Here is a 26,918-nt window from a genome sequence, read left to right as displayed (position 1 = left end):
AGACCGCGCAAGTTTTGTTTAAATAATTGAGGAACTCACTTGGGAACTTGGTGAAAATCCAAAAGTGCTGTTGGCTAGGGTCACTAGACACTACTGTGAGAATCATCACTTGCGGTTGAAAGGGACCAAGGCTTTAAAGGAACTTCGATTAAATTTAGTGAAAATCCACTATTTCTAAAGAACGTGTTTGAAATAAAACCTTCACATCTGAACAAACAGTGTTCATAGCATTATCTTTTTAAGTGTACACTTACAAGGGTTACAATGCTTTCAAGAACAGGACAATATGCAGCTGAAGAGGTTACACATTCCAAGAAATTAAGGTGATTATAAAAGGTAGAGATACGTACTGGGGATGAAAGATTAATGGTGATTGAAGGAATCGGCCTGCTTAGGAAGTTCTCCTTTGCAGTTAGAATTAAAAGCTGGACCCACTGACTGCATCCAAAATCCCAGTCCCTGTTTTGTGAGAAGCTCCTGGTCAGAAACATGGGAATTGCTAATTCTTCCCAATCTACTCACTGTTCATCAGAATCCCTGTTCTTTATGGGTGAGTAAGTTAAGGAATGGATCAGAGACCAGGAACTCAACATGATATTAAAAGAAAAACAGTTAAGTTAGTGGTTAAATTAATGGAAGCAATTATGAAGCTGAAATATGAACAGGCTTTAATGCATGGAATAAATCCTGCATTCTTGGAGCATTACTAAGCTTTCAAAGAGTTTACACATTACAACTTTGCTAGGGGGTGGGCCAAAGTTGCCCCAAAGTGCTTTCTCAGATTAGCACTCCACAGACAGCACATCTTAAGATTTCAATTTTAATAAAACAGAAAGTTAGCTTATCAACTGAATAAAGGAGTAAATGTACTTATCGGGTTGCAGGAATTTAAGTGCTTATAAACTAAATACTGTGGAGCAGATAACTCTCCACTGAATGAGAATACCTTGGTTTGTTAAACAACTTAGAGCGGAATTCCAAGTTTCAAAAACTAGAGGGAAAAATAAGAAAGTTACACATTAATTTATGTTTAATCCTCCATTGTCTTTTTTTTATTAGCCTATTTATGAATTTTAATATAAATTTTAAAAAAGTGTGTTTGGAAACCAGTCAGTACAGCACTTGATAAAGTAACTGCTCAGTGACATGTTGGTTACTCAAGGGTGTTCTTTAAAATGCAGATTTTGATTTATTAGTTGCAGTGAATCATGGGCAAACAAAAACAATCTTATTCTATTTTAAGAATAAGTAATGGAAGCGCAGAAACTAAAAAGAGATGTAATTGTCTTTATTAAACAATAATTTGGAGAGAGGTTTAACAAATTAACAGTGAAACAAGATACCGCATTCAGTTGGGCTATAAGTTTTAAAGGAGCTTAATGCTATGAGCAAACCAATCAAGAGCTGGTTTCCTGAATACACAGACTTGCCAGCGACTCACTCAGTGCCTTGGGAAATTACAGGTCACCCTCTCTCCCAAACTCTTCCTCTATGAAATATGCCTAGGATACTATAGGGAGGTGGCCTACCAATTTACGTTAGAGCGGGTAGGCTTCTAATCTAAAGAGTGCATCAGCAAAATGCAACCCTTACAAATGCAACCCTTACTGTTAAACTTTAACAGTAGTTTAACAGTACCCACAATGCAACTCGCTCCCAACAAATAACAAGCTTACAGGATTCAGTGATAGCCCTCACTCATGTCATCAGGGTGAGCTGGTAATATGAAAGGCTAGAACATATTTACAACAATATTCACTAGAATGGAAATGTAAAGTGACTAGAAAAAAAGGACTCGAAAATACTATAGGCAAGTATTTTTGGGGATTATTTTGGTTTAAAAATCTTTGAGCCAACAACTTAAGCATTCAGCTCCTTTAAATGTGCCTTAAATCCATTGCCTCTCATGCATCTGAATTACTCTACTGATTACTGAAGAGGTGCTGAAATGTTCACTTACTCTGTTTTAGCCCCATGAGATACAAGGACATTTAGACAATCCAAACTTCCTGATCGTGCTGCTTTATGGACAGGGGTTTCACCCACAACATCCTGCAGTGAAAAAGAGATGAACGTCACTGTACAGACACTAGGTCTCATATGGATGCTGATATATTTCAGCTGTTCAAGGTAAATACATGAAATTCCACTTTAGCAATAACCAGGTATTTCAAAACAGGTTTGCAAACTGTTCATTAATCCAAATTCAGAACTAACTGGAAAACATTGTTTCAAAAGCAGAACAAACATGGGGATTTCACAAGAAGGTAACTTCTATTACTGGCATTATCCCAGATAACTCAATTTCAAATTTAAATCCTTTCTAAAGTAGCCATGAAAGAACACGTTTTAAAGGAAACATGTGTGTCTGCTGCAAGGATAAGAAAGGCAAGCCCTCGGAGGAAATTAAATCTGCAAAACTCTACTCTAATTTCCAAAAACAACCAAGTAGCCAGCGGACTGCAGTTTCTAAGAACTCATCATTTTCATATTTACTCTCAAATTTACCTCAACCAATGAACTCTCTCTCTCAGCAATGTGCCAAGTACCTTTTTGCGGTTCTATAACATACTTCTACTCAGAGGACGATAAATTTGAAATTTAAGTTAACTTTTTGCAAATTCTAATATGGGAAAGGTCTTCTGTGCATCACCACACAACAACAGACACCTCTGGGATCCATGTTATAGCACCCCAGTTCTGTCCTCCAAGTCCACAGAAACTCAGCCATTCAGTCCATCATAGCTAGACCAACTTTTTGAGACAACAATACTAACCCACTTGTCCATTATTTTCATTATCGAAACCTGACATCATTATATCGCCTCTTGGGCTTCTTCTACCATCCAATATGACGGATTGTGATTCATCACAGCCTTAATGAGCACTTAGCCAAACCAATCCACCTTTTGTGTAAGGTAACATACTTTAACAAGATTACGTTGAGTGCAGGCTTTTCATAACTTTTGGGGGAGGTCAGTCCTAACTATTTCAAGGTCTGCATAAGTTACAAAGACATTATTCCCCCTTTAGTTGCTAACACTGTCTGTTTAACTTTCCTTCTCGGCATCCTCTTTGGCTTTTCTGATCTTTGAAGTGGCACTTAACCAAAATCTGCAAAGAACTTGATATCATGTTAATTTGCCACTTTTTGTTTTCAATCCGGTTTGCGGAGGTGGAGGGTGGCTCAGTTTAGAGCTGATGCTCATATACCCACCAACCTGTCTGCCACGGTCTCACAAGGTAGTCATGTAATCAGGAAGTCCAATCTGGTTGATCCATAAAGAAGGATACAAGTATCAAACAAACTGATGAAGGAAAAGGCACATCATACTTGTGACATATACGTAGCAGAGATATGTGCTAAGATAGCCTAATCCTGTAAACTGTTGCATTAACACTGCTGATAATGATAATGAGAAATACTATATTCTGCTGCCTAAAGGGAATACCATACTTTTCCCTAATTAACATTGACAGTGAGATATTAAAAATATCAGCTACAATCAATCTAGTCCAAAGAAAATGTATCCACTATTTCAATCAGAGTACAGGCACTGGGAATTTTGTCGACTGTGAATGTTACTGCCAACCACAATTCAGGGATTGGACTCCTGCCTCAAAATCAGATAGGCCAAGGAGTGAGGTTCTGCTGTCAGATTTAGGCACATAATCCAGTTTGTCATTTCAAGTCAGTGCTGAGTGTGCGCCACAATGTCAAAAGGTCAGTGGTGAGGTGTGCTTTAACACCAGAGTCAATATTGAGGAAGCTCTGCACTCTCTTTGAAATAACACATAAATGAAAGCCTTGTCTGAGGGTTCACATAATACACAAATTATTTAAAAGATGTTCGCCAAGTGTCCTGACCAAAATTTATCTCAAAAGAAGAATTAACTGATCATTGTCTTCTTGTTATGTGACATTATGTTGTACAGAAACCGACTTCTGCATTTAGTTACAGAACAACATCCAGTCAAGAGGGAGAATGAACCTTACTTCAGGTTGAGGATGCAGGATTGTACAGGGTTCTAGAGGGCTACAAGGTAGCCAGGAAGTAACTGAAGAATGGACTCAGAGCTAGAAGGCGGTGTGAAAGAGAGATTGCTGCGCCTTTGATGATCTTTGCGTCCTCACTGTCCACTGGAGTAGTGCCAGATGATTGGAGTGTGGTAAAGGTTAAAAAGGAACAGGGATAATCCTGGGAATGACAGACCGGTCAGTCTTACTTCTGTGGTGGGCAAATTATTGGAGAGGATTCTGACAGATAGCATTTATGATTATTTGGAAAAGCACAGTTTGATTAGAAATAGTCAGCATGGCTTTGAGTGGGGCAGGTCATGCCTTACAAGCCTTATTGAATTCTTTGAGGATGTGACAAAACCACACTGATGATCGTAGAGCAGTGGATGTGGTGTATATGGATTTTAGTAAGGCATTTGATAAGGTTCCCTATGGTAGGCTCATTCAGAAGGTAAGGAGGCATGGGATTCAGGGAAATTTGGCTGTCTGTATTCAGAATTGGCTATCCAACAGAAGACAGCAGGTGGCAGTAGATGGAAAGTATTCAGCCTGGAGCTCAGTGACCAGCGGTGTTCCAGAGGCATCTGTTCTGGGACCTTTGCTCTTTGTGACCTTCATAAATGTCTTGGATTAGGGAGTGTAAGGGTGGGTTAGTAAGTTTGCCAATGACGCAAAGGTTGGTGGAGTTGTGGATAGCGTGGAGGGCTGTTACAGGTTGCAATGGGACATTGACAGGATGTACAGCTGAGCAAAGAAGCGGCAGATAGAATTCAAGTGTGAAGTGATTCATTTTGGAAGGTTGAATTTGAATGCAGAATACAAGGTTAATGGCAGGATTCTCAGCAGTGTGGAGGAACAGAGGGATTTTGGGGTCCATGTCCACAGTTCAAGTTGATAGGGTTGTCAAGAAGATGCCTGGTGTGTTGGCTTTAATTGGCAGGGGAATTGAGTTTAAGAGCCGCGAAGTTATGCTGCAGCTCTATAAAACCCTGGTTAGACCACACTTGGAATAGTGCGTTCAGTTCTGGTCGCCTCATTATAGGAAGGATTTGGAAGCTTTAGAGTGGGTGCAGAGAAGATTTACCAGGATGCTACATGGACTGGAGGGCAGGTACTATGAGGAAAGCTGAGGGAGCTAGGGCTTTTCTCACTGGAGCGAAGAAGGATGAGAGGTGACTTGAGAGGTGTGCAAGATGGAGAGAGGGATAGATAGAGTCGTTAGCTAGAGACTTTTTCCCAGGGTGGAGAGGGCTATTACGAGGGGAGATAATTTTAAGGTGATTGTAGGAAGGCAGAGGGGAGATGTCATAGGTAGGTTCTTTACACAGAGAATGGTGGGTGCGTGGAATGCGCTGCTGGCGGTGTAGTGGAGTCAGATATTAGGGACATTTGAGCGACTCTTGGATAGGCACATGGATGATAGTAAAATGTAGGGTATGCAGGGCAGTTTGATTTTAAGAGAAGGATATTAGGTCAGCACAACGTCGTGAGCTGAAGGGCCTGCACTATATTGTACTGTTCTATGTTCACAACAGTGATTTACACAAACTACAAAACACTTTGGCACATTGAGGCAGGCAGGAGGAGGACTGGACATATTTCTTAATAACTTTATCAGTTACTGGCACAGGTAATTTAAGATGTTGTTAATTTTGGCAATGCAACAATATATGTGCTTATTCATTTTGGCAGGAAGAACAGATAAACAGCAATTTATTAAATGGAGATAGTAGAATCCGAGGTACAGAAGGATCTAGGAGTCCTAGTACAAAAGTCACAAGTAGTTAATATCATGTACAGCAAGGCAAACGAAATGCAGGCATTTAATGGAATATAAAAATTGTGAAGTTTTGATAGACCTAAAGAGTATTGATGAAACCACATCTGGACTACCATGCACAATTCTGGTTTCCTTACAAACACATAACTGAAATAAAAACAAGTTAGATAAATTTCACGACTTAATTCCTGAGACGAGGGATGCTATTCTATGATGAACTACTGAACTGAATCCATATCGTTTGGAATTTAGAAGAATGAAAGCTGATCTTATTAGAACAAAAGATCCCAAGTAAGTTTTCTTTGAAACAGAGTCACAAAAGGGGTTTACCCATTAAGGTCAAAGGTGAGATTTTTTTCCTCACTGAGGGATGGGATTCTGTGAACTCCTTTCGTAGAAAGCAAGAGTGGCGGGGCCATTGAATTTAAGGCACAGGTAGACAGATTTGCGACTAACAAGGAGTTCAAAAGATACCTGGGCAGGCATTAAAGTCGATTTCAGACTACCATCAGATCAGTCATACTTGTATCAAATAGTGTGGAAATTCAAGTGGTTGAATGGCCTTCTGCTTCTTGCTCATATGTTGATGTCTTATACTTTGCAGAAGACTCATCAGGAAAAAATGATGGAAAAAATTCCATCCAACATACCAGAGCACGCAAGCCAATCCAATCCTTTACAGCAAGGATTTTAAACACTTACTAAATAAAGAATTGTGCCATGTGCTTTGAAATAGGTCAGGCCAAACACTATGAACATTATCCCTGCAGTTGGGAATCCATTATAAAAAGCTACTGTCCTAATTATTGTAAACTATGCATGGAATTAATTCCATAAATTCAAATAAACATATTTTTAATGGTTAAAGATTTTGAAAATAGCCAGTCATTTGCTGCCAAATCTAAATTATTTCCAAAAACAAATTAGTCTATTAACATTCTACAAAGTATCCAAATGACAACAAAAACCCACACGATAACACACACACAGAGGAGAACTAAAACAGAAAGACAGACACACTGAAAGGACAAACAGTGACACACAGAAAGAAGTGTAGATATGCAGGGAGAGAGATACACAACATGCAACACATTTCCTGCAATAAATCTGTAGTTTATTCAAAATAGTGACTGCTTCAGAGACACCATGGCATCGCATTTCCACTGTCTGAATTGCAGGTCCACGAGTCTTTTTGCATTTTATTCAGTGTTTGACAAGAATGCTCTCTACGGCTACCTGAAATATGACAGTTTTATGGTAGCTGTAAGGAAGGTGCTGGAACGCCTGTTTAAATCAATGCGTCTGTTCTCAGTATCAGATCATTATTGTCAGAACTGATGGAAACTACACCAGACTGCTGTCTCTGTGCAATGAAGGCTTGAAACAGAGTTCACATTATGGTGAATGCAGATCTGATGAATCTGCAAACGCTTGTGTCCTTTTGGCTTACCTGCATATTATAATCTGCCCCTGCTTGGATCAGCCATAACAAGCCTTGAGGATGCCCTCCAAAAGCTGCAATATGGGCTGGAGTCTGTGCAAATCGTGTTGTTGCGATGTTGACTCCAACTCCTGCCTGCACCAACTGCATTACACACTCCAGCTACAAAACAGAAGAGAAGAAAGTGAATGACCGATTTACATGTTAAACTACTACCCATTCAACGCAATGACAGTAGCCCTGAAAATCTAACAGTGACGCAAACAGTGAAATTTGTAGCCTGTGGGTTCTCAGAGTATTACTTCAAGTATGAATATGCATTTTCAATTTTTTTTTCCAGTCAACGTGATACTACAGGCTCCATCACTGAGAGCAGGCACATTGTCAGATGTGAGCTCTGCACTGAATAGACTCAGTTCCATAAAAGTGAGACCAAACGTCAAATCAAGAAACCGATTATTAAAAGTAAAGCATCCTTTCTTTAAAAAGGAAAGCTTTTGCTTCATCAGAAAGTGACAAAGAAGAAAAATACAACTTAGAAGCTTTAAAGAAAGACACAAAGTTCTGGCAGCTCCAGGGAGTCAGATGCCTCAGACTGAGACAAAAATAAGTCACTTACCATTGTTATCCAATGATAAGCACATCTGTGCATGGATTTATAGCCCATGGTGAATTTATTAGTCAAATCACCCAGAGACAACCTAAAGGCTTTTCCAGTTATGCTCCTGGGGAATGACCAAGGGCTATTCTGAAAGTAAAGACATAGGGCTTTAGCTAAGGTGTTGAATTCTTACTTGGTTCAGTGTGAAACAAGTTCGGGCAGAAATTGACAGGCATTTTCTCCAGTGAAGTTCCAAGCACAGATTATTTAACAGCCCAAACTGCCATAAACAGGCACAATAGGTCAGAATCCAAGTCACTGTTTTGTAGAACAGCAGTGATTTGATGAAGAGATGGCCTGAAGCAGAAGCTTCCAAAATGTCACAAATCCTTTAATCTTTTGCAGAACGTGGCCATTGCTGGTCAAGTCAGTGTTTGTTGTCCAAATCCAAATGCTGTTGAGCCGAATGCCTTCTTCTGCCTTCCTATGGCACTAAAATGTCAACCACATTTCTTGTGAATCTTGAGTTACATGTACACCAGACAGGCAAGGAAGGCAGATTTTCCTTCTCTGGAGGACCCAAGATTCCCAATTTGATCATTCAAAATACAAAGACTGAAATTCTCTTTAAGCAACATGTTATGTAAAGAATTAATCCATTTTACACTGGGAGAAACGAAGAGAGGTTGCAAAGGGTGTTTACTCATCCCAAGCACTATTCCATAGCAAAGTAGTTATGGACAGAATTGGCACGATTACGATTAGGATTGCTGATGTAGACAGACAGCACTTTCAACACTCCAACTGTCTAACAATCATTTAACAAAAAATTTAGTCTGCAGGACCCTGAATACATTTTTAAATTAAAGATGTATCAAAAATTGCAATGCTCTTGAAAGTGATAATTTAGCTTACCACTCATGCAATCATGTACTGAGGAGAACAACAGGTTTTCTACCTGCCACTCCCTCTCCCCAATCCCACCTAAACCCCATCATCTATACACAACATATTGGGACAAGTTTCTCTTACATTAAAGGCATTAAACATGTGTAAACTCGTGCTGCTTAACACATTTACAATACTGTATTCTATAGACAACAGAAGTGGACAGCACTTAAGGCAGCTGTTCTATCCATCTTGTTTGTACTGGCTCTTTGCTCAAACACTCCCACTCCAGTACAATAGAGAGCTCTTTGTGCTTATCACACCAGAAATCAGGTAAGTCAGCCTTCACCCATCAAACATACAAAGCAGCAGCATGATTAGGCTATTCAGCCCACTGAGCCTGCTCTACAAATCAAAATGAAGAAAATGGCAGCCTTTTGAGAAAATGGTAAAAGCAATCTTAGTTCCCAGTGTATGTTCTCTGTTCTCAACATCACTGGACCCTTCAAGTCCTTTAAATTTGACACAACTGATATACTGTTACATGTAACATGCTGTAAGTAAACTGGAATTTGGAATCTGCAGCAAGGAGGAGGAGCACAGTAGTACCGACATGTTCTGATCTTTTAAAGCTCTAGTCCAAAAGATTTTTCAGCTATAAACACCTCACCAAAATTGGTAGCAAGGCTGTTCCAAGTCCGCAGAACATATTAAGGTCCAGAAGACCTCAAACATAAAGCAATTCAACACAGTGTTATCTACCATATTACCACAGGGAACAATTTACAGGGTAACACAGACACACTTAAGGAGAGGCTGGACAAAATGGGAGAAAGGAAAAGAAGGATATACTGCTATGGAGTGGGATAAAGTTCGGAGAGACATGGCTCCTGCGCAGCATAAACCGCAACACAGACTTGTCCAGGTCCGGTCTGTGCTATGTAATTTCAAAGTTCTCAATGCATCCGTACAGAATTTACACATTGTACAAATTGAATGGGACAAGATTGAGAGGACAGAAAATGTGATTATTGAATCACATTGTAGCCACATGTTTTCTAGCAAATATTCTTTTCACATCACACATGAGGGATGAACCTGTCATTAAGGTCTGAGGCAGAAAAGGCAGGCTCAACCTGTAAATCCTTTAATAAAAAAAACACAATTATCAAACAGGGACCTCAGGTCTTTTATGTGGAAAACTTCAGTCGAGCACAACAGCCAGTGGGTGTGTATCAAACGTCAAACTCCACACTAGTATGAATACTGTTAGTGCAGTGCTCGTCAGAATAACAAACTCTGCTCTTCTCAGAACTGCACAAGACATGTTGCATCCACTTAAAAAGGGAGAAAAATCCTTTAATAAACACGTTGTACAAGAAATGAAACCACCCATACTTCACGAGCCTGGAGACCAGCTTGACTTGCAGTAGTTTAATAGGAGTTCAGGAACAGTCTATCCTGGGAAGACTTTGCAGTCCACATGCAATCTGATCCCACATTCAACGATTACTTGAAAGAGCACTGCAAACTCGGGGGCGGAGCAAGTGGTTTAGATTATTTCACTTAAACGCTGCTATGCTTTTCTTCTTTAATTAATTCAATGAAAAAGGCACCAAAGAAATGGTTTTCCGGAAGCAGGTTTCATATTTTATTTTGTCAGGTCGGAAAAAAAATGTATTCCCGTAGTTTACAACTGCATGCGTCAGTTCATTTTTTTTTCAACCAAGCACAAACTTCCTCTTGATAGTTCTAGTTCTCTTGATTAAGTTTCAGTTTTAGAAGAGCGGAATTCCATTAAGGTTTGATTTAGACTGTTACCCTTGAAACCCTGCAACAAAGAAGACTATCAACCTCCAACGGCAGATGGTTGAGAGGACGTACAGAAATTTCATGCCATTAGCAGAAGAGTCAGAGTCAAGATGAGAAGAATATTTTGAAAAACAGCATGTCATGTAAGCTGAAAGGACAGTGAAAACAGATTCAATAGTAAAATTCAAAAGGGAATTGGGTAAATACTTGAAGAGGAGGAGATTGGACTAATTTGAAAATGACTCCAGCCTTCATTTTTTTCCATGTAAAACTGACAATCCTCTACCATCTGTTAAAAAATACTCTCCTGTGATGAGACATTGTAAACAGGAATAAAGTCCATGATCACTTCCTTCTTTCACATCAAGTGACAGAATTTCATTTTATCCAAAGGTTCACAGCAAGGCAAAAGTGACCAAAAATACAACAGACAAACATGTCTACACTACTCAGGTTGTGCAACAGCTCATACATTTCCCCTTTAAGAAGAAGAGGGGGCAAGAATAATGCCATATTCTGGCAGAAAACATCTTTTTACTAGATAGTTGTAATATTTGTCAGTCATTTATTAAATAGACAATATTTGCTTTATTCAGAGTCAGCTGTTCGCAATTGAATGATCATGCATGTGGTCAATACTTCAGGATTTGCATTTCAGTTTTGTATGATATATTCTCCACAGATGCACCTCTTTTACATGGAAACTCAGTAGCTATCCTCTTCCAATACAATTCCTCTGCCCATTTACTCTTACCACATATCACTATTGCATTTAACACCGGCACAAACAATTATTTGGAAGGATCAACACATCTAAGACACAAGATATCACTGTTAGATATCGAATTTATAAACATAAAATTTGGATTAATTCACATGCCTTCAATTCTCACGTTACACCTAAATTTGGGTCACCATCAAGTTTTTGTTTTTACTGGCAAAAAATCATGAATATGAAAAATTGTTAAGCGTCTACTCACAAAAATTCCAGAATGACACAGGGAGCGTGTCCTTCTCAAGTCCAAGTATAGCAGAGGTAACAAGGTGTAGAGCTGGATGAACACAGCAGGCCAGACAGCATCAGAGGAGCAGGAAGGCTGCTGTTTGAAGGTCTGGGTCCTTCTTCAGAAGGAGGGTCCAGACCCGAAACATCAGCCACCCTGCTGCTCTGATGCTGCCTGGCCAGCTGTGTTCATCCAGTTCTACATCTTGTTATCTCTGATTCTCCAGCAATGGCAGTTCCCACTTTCTCTCTCAAACATAATAGACACAACATTTGGAACAATGAGTTAAATACAGCCTCTCCAAGAAATCATGTGACCTCAGTTAAAATGACTTAAGTAAGCTAACTGGTGATATAATTGCAGGGGTATTAACAAGGCAATTTTTATGACCCACAGAAAAGGCAAATGGTCAGGGATATAAGTAAAAAAGATTCATTCCAGTAGGGAAGGATAGTATTTATTTTGTATACCTTTTCAGACCAAAGCTGAAAAATCTTAAGTTGTATGAGCAGCATCGAAGTAATCATAGTAAGAGAACAGTCAGTCTGTGTGCCTCAGCGAGAGAGGAAGAGAATCACATTCAGTGACTATGCAGTGAGATACCAAAAGCAAATGCTTGTGTTCTCATCAGTTCTACAAGACCTTTTAAAGATAGGAGTAATACTTCACTGGGTTGATCGATGTAAAGGATATTGCTACGGAAACCAGCTTGAATCTTTTTGCTGATTATGACAAGATATTTGCAAATTGTGTCTTTTTTTCCTTTTGTGTAAGAATTTTATTTTCTTTTGCTGAAGGTACATGTATGGCGTTATTTGAGCATATTCAGTGACTGAACACTACAGTCACCAAAATAGCAAAAATAAAACTTATGGCTTTCAAAGCTAGATTTCAGTCTGGATTCTGATTGTCTAACTTTATAAAACTAGATGGTTTTAAGTGCAACGTGCAAATACATTGCATCTGCACAGAACAAGGCCCTCTGAATTAATATATGTGGCTACCAGTATACGTAAATGCACCACACTGCAAATCTGACTGAATCTTAGTTTAGTTACTGGTGTAATTCTTCACACAGTCAGGATTGTTAAGCAAATGTTGTCCAATGGCAAGATGTCATTTAATGTTGGACAGTAGTGTTACAAGCAAGTACTGGTTAGATGTAGTCCGTACCTTGCTTGTTGCGAATAGTTGATAGAATGTGCTATTAGTCCACCTTTCTTTGGGATGTGCTGTATGTATACCTAACATCACACTGGCATTGAGATTCATATCCCACCACAGTTATTTCTGATACAGAATGTGTTTGTGGCTTGATGGCAACATCCTGTTATTGGTGATGACATATTAATTCACTGGCCTTTGTTCCTCTGGAGGCAGAGAAAATGTGTAAATTTTATCTATTTCAACTAAACAGAATAGCTAACAAACTCACCCCAGTTCATTTCTCAGGCCACTACCTTGGCTTGTCAGAGTCAAACTGACTTGTTTAAAATTTAAGAAAAATTGGGCAATTAACTGGCATATCCTCCACAGCGGCTCCTTTACCAATCAGAATCTGCTTATGAATCCATCAGTACTCTCCTCTCATTCATTATAATAATAGTGACATCTTTTTATCTTGGTATTTCTTGCGAATTGACCAGATCAGTGCAAGATGACAAGGTTCAACTAAACGTGTCTCTCTCAGCAATTTATTAATGTCTTGGAAAAAGGAAATGACCAATGTAGCCAGATTTGCTAACAATACAAAGATAGGTAGGAAAACAAGTTGTGTGAAGGATGAGGAGTCTGCAAAGGGATATCGATTAGTTAAATGAATGAGCAAAAAATTGGCAGATGAAGTATAATGTAGGAAAATGGGAGGATGACCGCTGTAGCAGGAAGAATATTAAAGTAGAGAATTACTTAAATTGAACTTCAAAAAGCCTACAGTGCTGGGGGAATCTGGGATCCTCATACATGAGCCACTAAAGGTCAACATCCAAGTACTGCAAGTAGTTAAGACAAATGGGATGCTAGCCTTTATAGCAATGGGGATGAAGTACATGAGTGAGGAAATCATGTTACGTTTGTACACGGCATTACTGAGACAACAATTTGAGTCGCATACACAAATTTGGCGACCTAACTTAATGACCAAAGTACTTGCTCTGGAGAAGGTTCACTAGCCTGATTCCTAGGATGAGCGATTGATCTCATGACAAAACGTTTCACACATTCAGCCTATACTCATTGCAGTTTAGAAGCGATAAATGAAACATAAAAGATTGAGGGAGTTTGACGTGATGCCGAGAGAATATTTCTCAAATGGGAATGCAGCCCTAAGGGCCAGTTTAAAAATAAGAGATGTACCAATTAAGATAGAGATGAGGAGAAATTTGTTCGCTCAGAGAGGATTATTAACCTTAAGAATTCTCTTCCTCAGAAAGCAGTGCAGGCTGGGCCACTGGAGGCATTCAAGACAGAGATCGACAGATTTTTTTGATCTACAAAGGAGCCATGGGAAAAAGAAACAAAGTGAAGCTAAGCCCACAATCAAATCAGCAAGATCTTACTGAACGGAGTAGGAGGCTCAATGGACCAAATCCTGTTATTTACCTATTTTATTTATGATCAGGAAAAAAAAACAAATGTAAATCTTAGGGTATCTGAAGGGAACAGGAATACTGTCAGAGAATCAAACTTCAGTTCCCAAAAATTCAGATTGCTTGAAAATTAAAAATTGTAATTGCAGCAAACTTTTTTTAACCAGCACCCTGGATAAACTAGCAAAGATTATGTACTTTAAATACAGCAAAGTTTACTATATTATTCTGGCCAATTATTATTTCTTAATTTATTCATCGCAATTGAATGGCCACACAAAATATCACAGTTGATTCAATTTCAAGTCAGTTTCTCCTCAAATACACGATATACCAAAAAATCTGAGTAGTTGGTTGAGTGTGACGGTAAGAAGGTTCTCTGCCGGTAAGTTTTATTTAAGGCAAAGTTGCATTATTATTTGCAGCATAAATCACTTAAATAAAATATAACAGGGACATGTATGCACCTTGCATTACTTCTATTTTCTTTCTATTACTTTGTGCATATGTCTTGATTATATTGAATATTCAATATCGGCACATTCCTTGTCCCATAGATTCTGTTAAAAAGAAGTTTGCTGTATTTAAAAGCATTGCTAGTTTCATCAAACATTTATGGGAGGGGATTGTTCTGAGGTTTTTTTCCATCTTACGTGTTCAGTGTCACAGTTACTTAAATGTGCTCTCTAGAACCAGGCGGATTTTAATTGCACAAATCTCTAGCTATCGTGGTATCAGCTACAGATTACATCAAATGCACTTCCCACCAGCGCTTCAGATGGCAGTAGAATGTACGTTAAACCTGTAGCATGGTTATGAGAAAATACATTTGCTGAATGAATAAGTGACAGCAATGACTCACTACAGATTTACAGAACAGACAAGTTTAAATACTTAGCTTTGCAAATTAAGAAATAGTCATGGTTGCTGTGCTAAGCTGTAATGAGCATAAATCAAATAAAAAGTTTCTCAATATTAATCTTTTTGTAGCTGTTTTAGTTTGTTTATTTGGTTTCTGTTGAGACCATCTAACTTGCTAAAAAACAATTTTCAAAGTTCACAACACAAGGACATTTAAATGCATCTCAAAAAAGAACTGCCAACCAAACCGAATACTGAGGAGATCAGACACTGATTTCCCAGCAACTGGTATTTCACTACTTGATTTGTCAAATTCTATTGGCAAATGTAAATCAACAAAGGAACAGAACCCCCAACTGCTGTCCTAAATAATATAGCTCAGTTCAAAGCCCCTACTACTGAACTTGCTAAGCACACTCCACACCCAAGGGTGCATGAAGGCTGCTGGGTACATAAGCTAAAAGATGTGCAGTAGCAATTCAAAGGGGACACAACCTCACCAACTGACAAGTACTGTACATTAATCTTATGAAACACCATAACTTGCAATTTCCCCTCACAAATAAAGTGCTTTTGCTTGAGGTATATGAGCCAAAAGGACTATGTGCTGTTACATTCCTTCTTTACCTGTGCTACTATCTTGTAATTTCCAAATTCAACCATATCAACATACGAACAACATCCAGTCAAGTTAACCAATAACTTAATAAACTGTTTAAAAAAAGTCTTGCAGGGCCATCCATGTCCAACAACAAATAAATCACACAAATGTTTATATTTGAATTAAGTGCCTTAGCCACTCCTTAAACACCTGACTAGACATAACAAACTCTGGGCCTTGCATGTGAAGAAAGAGTGGGCCATATTCTGAGAGAATATATTTGTAATCCCAACAACACCAGGTGAGAAACTACTCCATAATACATGAAGTGACTTATATTACAAAGAGTTACTGCCAATTAAATCAATAAATAGATGGGTTCAATTGTGTTTTCTATGGAGTAATGCAGTTCCTTTAAATAAATTAGTATTCATTAGTTTTATTCAATATAATATCTGCTGCTATCCTAAAACTTATAAACAGAAAGAACTGCAACAACCTCAATTGTACGAGTCCTTAAAAAGGGTATCATGAACCTTGCCAAGGTTATGAGAAACAAAATGACAAAAGTAAATTCACAGACATGTGCTTAAACAACAACCATTTTAACTATCTGTACTTACCATGAATAATCCTCAATGCACATTCAGAAGTGATCAATGACTAATGCTTTTTAAAGTTCAATTTGGACAGTTACCACAGATGCTTTGTAAAATCTGGCATTCATATTTACAAGTATGTATTCTCATTACTTAAAAATAATTCTGCTGACTGCTCTTGGCAGCAGAATCACATTTCCAAAGCCTCTGGTAACTTCAGTTGAAAGCAACTGCTGCAGTAACCTGAAAGAAAAACACTTATCCCAACAGTAGTAGCAAACAGCTAACAATCTATCCTCCATGCTCATAAAACTGTAAACTGTTTACCAAATCGATGTGATAACACAATTCCAAGTAGCTAGCTGAAGACAGGTTAACTGAAAATAAAAAGATGCATATGATTTCTTCACTTAGGTCCAGGTTTATGTCCAGCCAATTTTATACCAAACAACAGCCCACAGTGGAAAATGAAATAAACCAATGAATACATTTTTGACAAAATATTGGTTAAATGAAATATCTTGGGCAGGAGACAAGGAGAACAACAAACTGCATCTTCGGATTTTAATCATCGACTGCAAGTATAAGACATGGGTGGGACCTCGGCTTAACATCTCTTAGCTCAGCAGCAAGAACCAAACTGTGTGTGTGACAACAGTGCAGAAGGTTAATCACACCCAGATGTGTAGCTGGAGAAAGATAGAACAAATGCCAGAAAAAACTGGTATAGAAAGTGCCACAATCGGAACACTTTGTACAATTTTGTTCGTCATATAAGAAACAATTCAGATATTTGATTTTGCAGAGAAAAATTAACCTATATCTGAATTGTGAGGAGTGGGTGAAGTACCTAAAATTGAGACAAGAAATGGTTCGGGACAGAAGCCAATGAATTCAAAGCTCTTGAGTAGATAAACTGAACCCAGATCTCACCTTACTTGTGACCCATGATATAAGTAAACTTGGGAGAGAGAAAATAGAGAGCAAGTTGAAATATAGATTTTACATAACATAATGCAAGTATGCAATGAATGTTGCAGAGGATGCCAGCTCATGCAGATTTTGCACGAGAATCTGAAGGACTAGTTGAAGATGCACTAACTTCAGGATGCAGCTGTAACAACTTTTCTGGTCACGCACCTAAGAGCTCTAAAAGAATTATCATAATTAGGAAATTAACAGTCAAAAGGCAGTGAAATGTTCTGACAGCAGGCATAATTGAAGAATTTAGAAATGAGGATCTCTACAAACCAGGAAACAATCCTCATCAGAAGGAAACTGAACTACTATAATTTGCACTGTCTCAAATTCACTGGTCATTTACACAACTGTTTAAATAACACAGTAAGATAATTAGGAAATTCAACTCAATCAAATGAAGTACTACCATCTTAGATAGTAGCTTCCAGGCTTTTAACAACTGTCTGCTGACTTACAATCTAATCAGACTGACAGAAGGTGACTGTGTGTGGATGAATTTGGACAACTTAACTCCCAAAAACAGACTGGACACATGCACAGTGAAACTAACCAGCTGCCTACACGCACTGACACACAGAGTGAAATGAGCCAGTTGCCTACTTGTAGCCCATGTTTGCAAATGCTTTAAACTCCCAAATTCCATTCCATTCAGTCCTCCTGCCAAGTAGGCAAATAGCAACAAGGAAGCAATTCAGCCTCTCAAACCTGTTCGACCATATATTTCGAATCTGACTATGTATTGTTACACTACAAAAAAGCCTCTGAGCTCAATTTTGAAAGTACAGTCCTTTTTGGTTAGGCGTTGGCAGCAGGGGTGGGTGGTGAAGTGGAAGATTAGATGAAGCTCCTGTATTTCCCCTTTCCATACAACCATTAGCATTATTCCCAAATGCATACACTATACCATTTTGCCAAGCCAAACTTTTGCAGCTACAGTGGGGAGAGGGAAGCTGATATATCTTTGGACCCAGTTTTAAGCAGCAAGTTTAGAACAGAATAGAATATCCTTTATTGTCATGTGCACTCAAGTACAAAAGTACAGGAGTACAGTGAAAAGTTTTACCGTATCACACCTTATGGTCCCACCTTAGGTACAATGTACCCAGGTACAAATCTTATCAACAAGACAGGAATTTAAAAAATGTAGCTGCAGCACAGTGGTTCGCAGTATATGTTAAAAATATGACAGTTGAAAAGGATAGACATTACAGGTAGATAAGCAAAATACAAATAAATATTACACTGCAGTAGTGCAGTGCAGGTGCTTCCACACGAGGTCTGACTGCCCATGCCAGAACCCAGACCAACAACCTCGCTCTGTTCCAAGCTTCAAGTCTGCTTTGCAGCGGCTCCCAGCTGCTTGAAGCTAAGTTTTTTTCCAGGTCTCACCTCCCAGCGCCAGCCTCCGCTCTGGGGCTCACCAGCTCTTCAATTTCCCTCTGGGTAAGTCCAAGTCAGATGTTGAAAAAAGAGCAGAAAAGGAGGGGAGAAAGAAACAAGAGACAAAAGGTAAAGAAAAAGAACAGGCAGAGCTGAGGAGCTCCAGCTGGAGAATTGTATTCTGCCGCCATCGTGTTTTAGAACACCACTCAGGAAATGTCAGAACTATACAGCTGGGTAAATATTTCAATATAATTACCCTGATTTGATGCTGTTTAATTATTGAAATCTGCAGACCAGAAAGGAACATGCAAATACCAAAAGGTTGCTATCAGAAACAACAGCAAATGCTATGACACTGGACAACACCATTAATACTGCCAGTTTCTCTGTAACAGCCTACTGATGGGCTACAGGACCGGTTGTCGTGTCCAGTTAATTCATCAGGCTTAGGGATAAAAGAAGCTTTACTCTGAAGACATAAATCACCGTACCAAGAGAATTCAGTTTTATACTTGGCAGAAAAAAATCCGGAGTGAAGTCAGATTGTTTCATTGATCTACAGGCTACTTGGCTTATAGGGCCTGCCACGTTGCTTCCCCACAGCTATTTTTCTGGTCAACTGTCCAGTGTACTCATTACACATCCAAGATATTTCCATGTGTCTCAGGTTCCCCTTGAAATAATCATACTTTGCAGTACAGGATACTATGTTCTATGTGCAAATATGCTGCTTGAAATGCCTCTTAAAAGTTCTGTGATTAGCGTCAGTTTGTGTTTCATTATTAGGGTTTCATCAAGAATGAATCAGTATTTGCTTTTCTGTACCCTGGAAAACCTCCCTCAAACATCTCAGGTGGCTCAAAGAAAAGTTTAAGTTGGAGCCAGTTAACCTTCAGACCCTCTCAATCTTATGGAAGGTCCCAGTGAATCTAGAATGCAACTTTCCCACCAGTTTCATATCCCTCCTATCTTGAGGGGGGGTGGGGTACCCAGAAATGTATCATATGCTCGTATGAAACACCACAGTATTAACTTAGCAATTTCTTATGCTCAGTGAAAAAACAAGGTTTTTTTTGTTTCGAACGTACTGGGTGAAAACATTGTTCCTTCCTTTCCTTGTAGTTTCTAGCTTTAAATTGATGTTACCTCTGTACAAACGGTTGTCTTGGAGCTGGCCAGCAGCAGAGAGTGAATGCTCCAGTGCTTCTGATGGCCCGCCTCGCAGCGTATCAATCAAATTTCAAAGCTGTAATCAACCAATCAACCTGTACTTTCAAGCACTGCGATCCAGTACCTAATAATCTTCACAACAATTTGTACAAAGAAAAGGTTAGAGCGTACCTAAAACAATATACAGGAACAAAGTGAATTAGGAAGGGCAGCACTTAACACAGAGTCTTGTCAGTTTGGAGGCATTCCTCCTGACCTCAATGAAAGTAATCTGTAGATTAGGTAGGAGTGTGTTTAATGTGTGATTCTAGTTAGAATTTCTGGCACATTCTTCTCAGTAAACTCCGAATTGCATCAGATTGCAGAGGGCGGGGGAAGTGAAAGTAAACAGCACTAATCTTAACGTTTTAGGTCTATGAACTTTCATCACAACTCAGGTTTGATAAAATGTAGTTGACCCAAAATGTTTCCCTGTAGATGCTGCCTGATTGGCTGAGTTTTTCCAGGCTTTTATATTCTTATTTCAGATTTCTTATTTGAAGTATTTTGCTTTTTGTTTAAAAAAAGTACATATCTTGTTCTTTCTTAAGAAAGGGCGTAAATTAGAATGTTCAGATACTAGGATTAATACGACTCTTCATTTGCTGGATGTCTATTTGAGGATTTATAAGAAAATGTAGATAGTTCCATCTTTTTAAGTGGGAAGAAAGTGAAGTGCACTTTTTCACTGAGGGCTCCATAGGAATTTGACAGATTACACAACTCTGGCATATTTGTGCAAGATGCCTGTGAACTGTGTGGAGAAACTGTGTTTACCTATGTGCTTATTCCTATTATGTCATTGTCTTTACTATCCACTATTGTGATGCTTACAATTAGATGTATCTGTTTCATGGCCAGTACTGAAGAGCCCATTCCTTAATATTAAACAGTCTGCTGACAAGACATCTATCATTATGGAACCATGGGAACTGCAGTCTGCAGAGTGGCTGAAGCTCTGGCAACAGCCAGTTAGTTGATCCCCAGCAAACATGGCTTTCTGACTGTCTAGTTCCCAGGTGATCATAAGGGGATGATCCCATGGAATTCACAGCTTGCAGGTTGTAGACTGTGCTGATTTGCGAATTTCCATCAGCTCAACACTCTAGTTTTCTTCTGCCACTTCTGAATGCATGCAGTTTGCCCTGCCTTCATTATGGTAAGTACTTAACACAACTCTCCATTAAACTCAGTGGTTTTGGTGACAATCTTTCTTCTGTGTGGAATAAATCTTGGATCACTGGCAACTGCAGTTTGCTCAGCACCCAAGTCCCTGGAGACTGCTGATTCCTGGACATTTCACTTCAATCAATGTGCTGATCCTGAGGGTTTGAAAAGGGAAGTGGTGCTCAATGTCCCTGTTGCTGGGGGTTCCCACAGCTGTGAGCATGTTTGGGAATTGGCGGAGGCAGGGGTGTTTGGGAATAGACCAGGGGCATAACTATTTATTTCCAGGGCAATGGCTACATATACTTTTGTTCGTAAACTAAGAGTCACAGAGCACAAAATTAACTAATCACTGGAGATGACTCGGCACTGCCTGTTGGGCCAGATGTACAATATTCAAGAGCCGAATGCTGTGTTGTGATGAGGGTAACTGCTGGAACTCATGCCATGGAATGAGAAACCCAACAGCTGTGTTTTCTGACTTGGGGAGCTAAATTCATCACATAAAACAAAAGTCAATTCAATTACTCTCCAAAGGACAAGGCACGTTGTTTTAAAATCAGGGTGACACTTATAATGAGAGATAAAATTTGGCCAGTCAGGTTATTTTAGGCAGTGAACTATTCCTTTATAGATTACGTATAAATGTGGAATTCATATTTTCATATTTGTATATTTAGGTCCAGGTTAAGTCATATGCATGATATTTCATGAGCTACTTACACATGGGGATCATATGGGCAATTAATATGAAGTTAGGGGGAGGCTTATTGTGCAAGTCAAGTCAGTGGTTATAGTGGAGGTGGCACATGTTGCTGTTTCCTGTTTTGAAGTCAGACGTTATATCCTTGTTTCTATATGTGAATCAGAAATTGATGTTCCACATTTATAATGGAAACTACCTGTGCAAACTTGTCATGCTGGTTACCCCACTGCCAGTGATGCACTGGAGTGCTTCCACCAAGAATATATAATTGCAATATGATGAGTTCACAAAGAAGTTTCCACTGAAAATATGGATACAAATTAATAGAAAAGTTGACATAAAATGCAATTGGATTCAAAATTTTAAAATATTTAGTTTTGATAACTTAAGTCTACATATCTAACTACCCATTTCATTCATAGGTTCAAAATATTTTGTTAGCAATTTCATTTTACAGCCATGTGACCTATAGTTCTGCATCCTGCCTTAACACCAAGGTTACTGACACACACTCCCTACTGTCTTACTTCTACCATATTATGCAGTTTGTATTTGTCTACACGTTACCTCAAGAAAATCTGACACATACCCAATTCGGGTATTTTAGAAACTTGCATCTGTAAACACTTGTCAACTCATCCATGTTAAATTCATATCCTTGAATTTTTAAAATAAGCTACTCGTGTAAACTTGTCACACTATAAAGCTGTAACGTCCTGCCACCAGATTAATATACATCACAAATGTATTTTATAAGTCTTGTTACTGAGACAGATGCAGTCAATGCTGGTTTTTAGGTGAAAAAAGGTAGGAGGATGGCAATTAATTGAACCAATGTGAGCGCAGAACGCAGCCCAGACCTCGTTTCAAAATCACATTTAAACTCCTTTGTATTGTATATTCTCACGATTTAATCCGAGGTCCGGTTTACAATGGAAATGTACCGCGGTGCCCCTGCAGGCAGAACAATGTAACTACAGTGTGACATGTTTACATAGGGGGGAAAAAGCACGGAGTGAGCGAGATACTCGAGTTGACAAGTGTGCAGATTTTTTACAATTTTTGGGGACTTTTTGGTTGTGAGATTTAGATTTATGTATTTATTGCTGGTTTTTTTTTGGTTATTCGTACCTAATCTCACATCCTTACCTGACATATTCTCTATGTTACATATCATCACCTCTATGTCACAAGGGATCCTACACGATGCACAGCCGCGCCTTTGGATTCCATCGGCGGCCTTTAGGCTGGCCTTACCTTGCCGAAGTGAGCGGCCCAGTGGAGGGGGGTCCACCCGTAGAAGTTGTCCTCGACGCCAATGTCGGTGGGGGAGGAGGCGGCCAACAAAGTGCGGAGAGCCGCGGTATCGCCGTCCCTACAGGCCCGGTGCAGCGGGAAGCGCAGCGACAACAGCTCCTCACTGGAGAAGCCGCGCTCCCGGTCCCGCTCCCAGGCCGCCATAACAGCAAATCGGCCCCGGCTTTCACTCTCACTGCCTCAACCCTCAATCCCCCACCGCCACTCCCGGCTCAGGGACGGCCCCGGTGCTCTCGGCCGCAGCTCCGTTCCCCCACACTCGGCAGCGCGAGCCCCAACTCCACTTTCGCTTCCCCCCGCGCGCCCGCTCGCTCAACAGGCGCCGAGACAAAGGGAGAGCCGCAAAGCCCGGACTGGATTTCAAAGCACGGACTGGCACCCCGCCAGAGGGAGCGCGGCTGCGAAACCCGGACTGGAATACAAAAAAACTGATTGGATCAAAATACGGACTGGATCAAAAACCCGGACTGGCACCTCAAAGCGTGGCGCACAGGCGAAAAACCTGGGCTGGGTTTTAAAACTTGGACTGGATCTAAGTGGAACAAACTGGTTAAAATTCAGACTGGGTCATTAAAACCAGGATTGGATTACAACAGAGATAATGGGAACTGCAGATGCTGGAGAATCCGAGATAACAAGGTGTGGAGCTGGATGAACACAGCAGGCCAAGCAGCATCTTAGGAGCACAAAGGCTGACATTTCAGGCCTAGACCCTTCATCAGAGAGGGGGATGGGGAGATGATTCTGAAATAAGTAGGGAGAGAGGGGCAGTTGGATCGAAGATGGATAGAGGAGAAGACAGGTGGAGAGGAGACAGACAAGTTAAAGGGACGGGGATGGAGCCAGTAAAGGTGAGTGTAGGTGGGGAGGTAGGGAGGGGATAGGTCAGTCCAGGGAGGACAGACAGGTCAAGGGGGCGGGATGAGGTTAGGAGGTACGAAATGGAGGTGCGGCTGGAGGTGGAAGGAGGAGATAGGTGAGAAGAAGAAAGGTTAGGGAGGCAGGGATGAGCTGGGCTGATTTTGGGATCCAATGGGGGGAGGGGAGATTTTGAAGCTTGTGAAATCCACATTGATACCATTGGGCTGCCGGGTTCCCAAGAAGAATATGAGTTGCTGTTCCAGCAAACTTCGGGTGGCATCATTGTGGCACTACAGGAGGCCCAGGATGGACATGCCGTCTAAGGAATGCGAGGGGGAGTTGAAATAGTTCGCAACTGGAAGGTGCAGTTGTTTATTGCGAACCAAGCATAGGTGTTCTGCAAAGCCGTCCCCAAGCCTCTGCTTGGTTTCCCCGATGTAGAGGTAGCCACACCGTGTACAATGGATACAGTATACCACATTGGCAGATGTGCAATCTTCTTGGGGCCTGGGATAGGGGTGAGGGAAGCAGTATGGGCACAGTGTACCACTTTCTGCAGTTGCAGGGGAAAGTGTCGGGTGTGGTGGGGTTTGAGGGGAGTGTGGAGAGGACAAGGGAGTCATGGGGAGAGTGGTCCCTCTGGAAAGCAGATTTCACAAGCATCGCTGTTAAGAAGGCATACAGTGTTTTAGCTTTTATTAATAGAGGGATTGAGTTCTGGAACCAAGAGGTTATGGTGAAGCTGTACAAAACTCTGGTGCGGCCGCACTTGGTGTATTGTGTGCAGTTCTGGTCACCGCATTATAAGAAGGATGTGGAAGCTTTGGAAAAGGTGCAGAGGAGATTTACTAGGATGTTGCTTGGTATGGAGGGAAGATCTTACGAGGAAAGGCTGAGGGACTTGAGGCTGTTTTCATTAGAGAGAAGAAGGTTGAGAGGCGACTTAATTGAAACATATAAAATAATCAGCGGGTTAGATAGGGTGGATAGGGAGAGCCTTTTTCCTAGCATGGTGACGGCGAGCACGAGGGGGCATAGCTTTAAATTGAGGGGTGAAAGATATAGGACAGATGTCAGAGGTAGTTTCTTTACTCAGAGCGTAGTAAGGGAATGGAACGCTTTCCCTGCAACGGTAGTAGATTCGCCAACTTTAGGTACATTTAAGTCATCATTGGATAAGCATATGGACGTACATGGAATAGTGTAGGTTAGATGGGCTTGATATCGGTATGACAGGTCGGCGCAACATTGAGGGCTGAAAGGCCTGTACTGTGCTGTAATGTTCTATGTAAAATCTCCCTTCCCCCCACTGCATCCCAAAACCAGCCCAGCTCGTCCCACCTCCCTAATCTGTTCTTCCTCACACCTATCCCTTCCTTCTACCTCAAGCCGCACCTCCATTTTCTACCTACTAACCTCATCCTGCCCCCTTGACCTGTCTGTCCTCCCTGGACTGACCTACCGCCTCCCTACCTCCCCACCTATACTCTCCTCTATGGGTTCCATCCCCGCCTCTTTAACTTGTCTGTCTCCTCTCCACCTATCTTCTCCACTATCCATCTTCGATCCACCTCCCCCTCTCTCCCTATTTATTTCAGAATGCTTTTCCCATCCCTCTTTTCTGATGAAGGGTCTAGGCCCGAAACGTCAGCTTTTGTGCTCCTCAGATGCGGCTTGGCCTGTTGTGTTCATCCAGCTCCACACTTTGTTATCTTGGATTACAACAACCTGATGTGGGCTGTTACGACCCGGACTGGATCAAAACAGCCTGGACAGGCTCATTAAAACATGATTTTGGGTCATTAAAACCAGGACTGATCCCCACAGCACAGACTGACTTGTTAAACGTGCCAACAGGGGTCCATGCAACGCAGCCTGGGTTGTTACAATTTGGACAAGATCCCCATAGCACGGATTAGGTTGTTAAAACCCAGAGAGGAGCTTTGTTTGGAGTCATAACAGCTGAGGAATTGCTGCAAAAGTTGAGAAAAACTAAGTCCCGGACTTGTTCCAACTCAGAGATCTGCAGTAGCTTCAAAGGGACTGGCACATCCAACTTCTCATTCTCTTACAATTTTATTTACAGGTAAAGTATAGTCCCAGAGGACCATTGGACCACTTTCTCATGAGAGGGACAACTGCGGTGGTTAACATGAGGGTCACCGTGCTTTAAGTGAGTTGATCACCTTAATTGTTTTATTTATTCTTTAGTGGGATGTGGGTGTTACTGGAAAATTGCTGCATGTGTTGTAGAAGGCTGATTACATTTGAAAAGATGATCAGCAGTTTATTTAGTGTCAGTACACATACAGGTCTTTTATGAAGTGAGTTCCAGGTCTAGAGCCAGCAGTGAAGAAACAATATAGTTAGTTCCAAATCAGGGTGGAGGGTGGTTTGGAGGGGAGCTTGTAGATTTTGGCGTGTCTGCTCCAATTGTTTTTCCAGTTTGTGGAGTTCACAGTCTTTGAAGCTGCTTTCAAAGGAGTCTTGGTGATTTGCTCCAATGCAAATTGTAGGTGATCCACTCTGCTTCCACTCTGCACTGGTAATGAATGTATAAAGTGGTGGATGAGCTGCCAGTCAGGTGGACTACTCTGTCCTGGATGGTGTTGAGATTCTTGAGCATTGTTGGATCTGCACCCATTCATGAAGTGGAAAGTATTCCCTCACAATCCTGACTTCTGCCTTGTTGATGGTGGACAAGCTTGAGGGCATTACAATAAAATTCCTAGCCTTTGTCCTGCACTTGTAGCCAGAGTATTTATATAGATCTTCCAACTCAGTTTCTGGTCAATGATCACTCCATGCTTTTGGTTGTGGGCAATTCAGCAACGGTCATATTATTGGATATTAAGTGAAATTGGTTAGATTCAAGCTTGCTAGAGAAGATCATTACTTGGCACATATTGTGACATGTGTTATCAGTCAAGCCTGGATGCATATGGAAAGAGATTGCACAATTCCTCAGTTTCAGGCACAATCAGCGGCAAACATCTCCATATCTTTTCATTTACTCATGGGATATGGGCATTGCTTTCTGGGCCTGCATTTACTGCTCATCCCTAGTTGCTGTTGTGAAGGTGGTGGTGAGATGTCTT

At 40.5% G+C, this 26,918-nt stretch overlaps 1 protein-coding gene across 2 annotated transcripts in view; it reads right to left on the bottom strand.

The window, feature by feature from the left end:
• ankrd10a (ankyrin repeat domain 10a) overlaps positions 1-23,307 on the bottom strand; it is a 54,700-nt gene extending 31,393 nt beyond the window's left edge. The window contains exons 1-3 of one of the 2 annotated variants that reach the window (XM_048533501.2): positions 22,900-23,307; positions 7,252-7,404; positions 1,961-2,052 (exon numbers count right to left, since the gene is read on the bottom strand). In XM_048533501.2, coding sequence (XP_048389458.1) covers positions 1,961-2,052; positions 7,252-7,404; positions 22,900-23,103 — 449 coding nt within the window. In that variant the 5' untranslated portion in view covers positions 23,104-23,307. Of the gene's footprint in view, positions 1-1,960; positions 2,053-7,251; positions 7,405-19,706; positions 22,878-22,899 lie in introns of those variants that run through there. The other variant, XM_048533502.2, reaches the window with a different exon arrangement.
• Between the last annotated feature and the right edge of the window lie 3,611 nt (positions 23,308-26,918).

The sequence above is a fragment of the Stegostoma tigrinum genome, chromosome 6, assembly GCF_030684315.1.
Source record: "Stegostoma tigrinum isolate sSteTig4 chromosome 6, sSteTig4.hap1, whole genome shotgun sequence".
Lineage (NCBI taxonomy): Eukaryota > Metazoa > Chordata > Chondrichthyes > Orectolobiformes > Stegostomatidae > Stegostoma > Stegostoma tigrinum.
The sequence above is the reverse complement of the archived record's forward strand: the minus strand, read 5'-3'. Positions and strand labels throughout refer to the sequence as shown.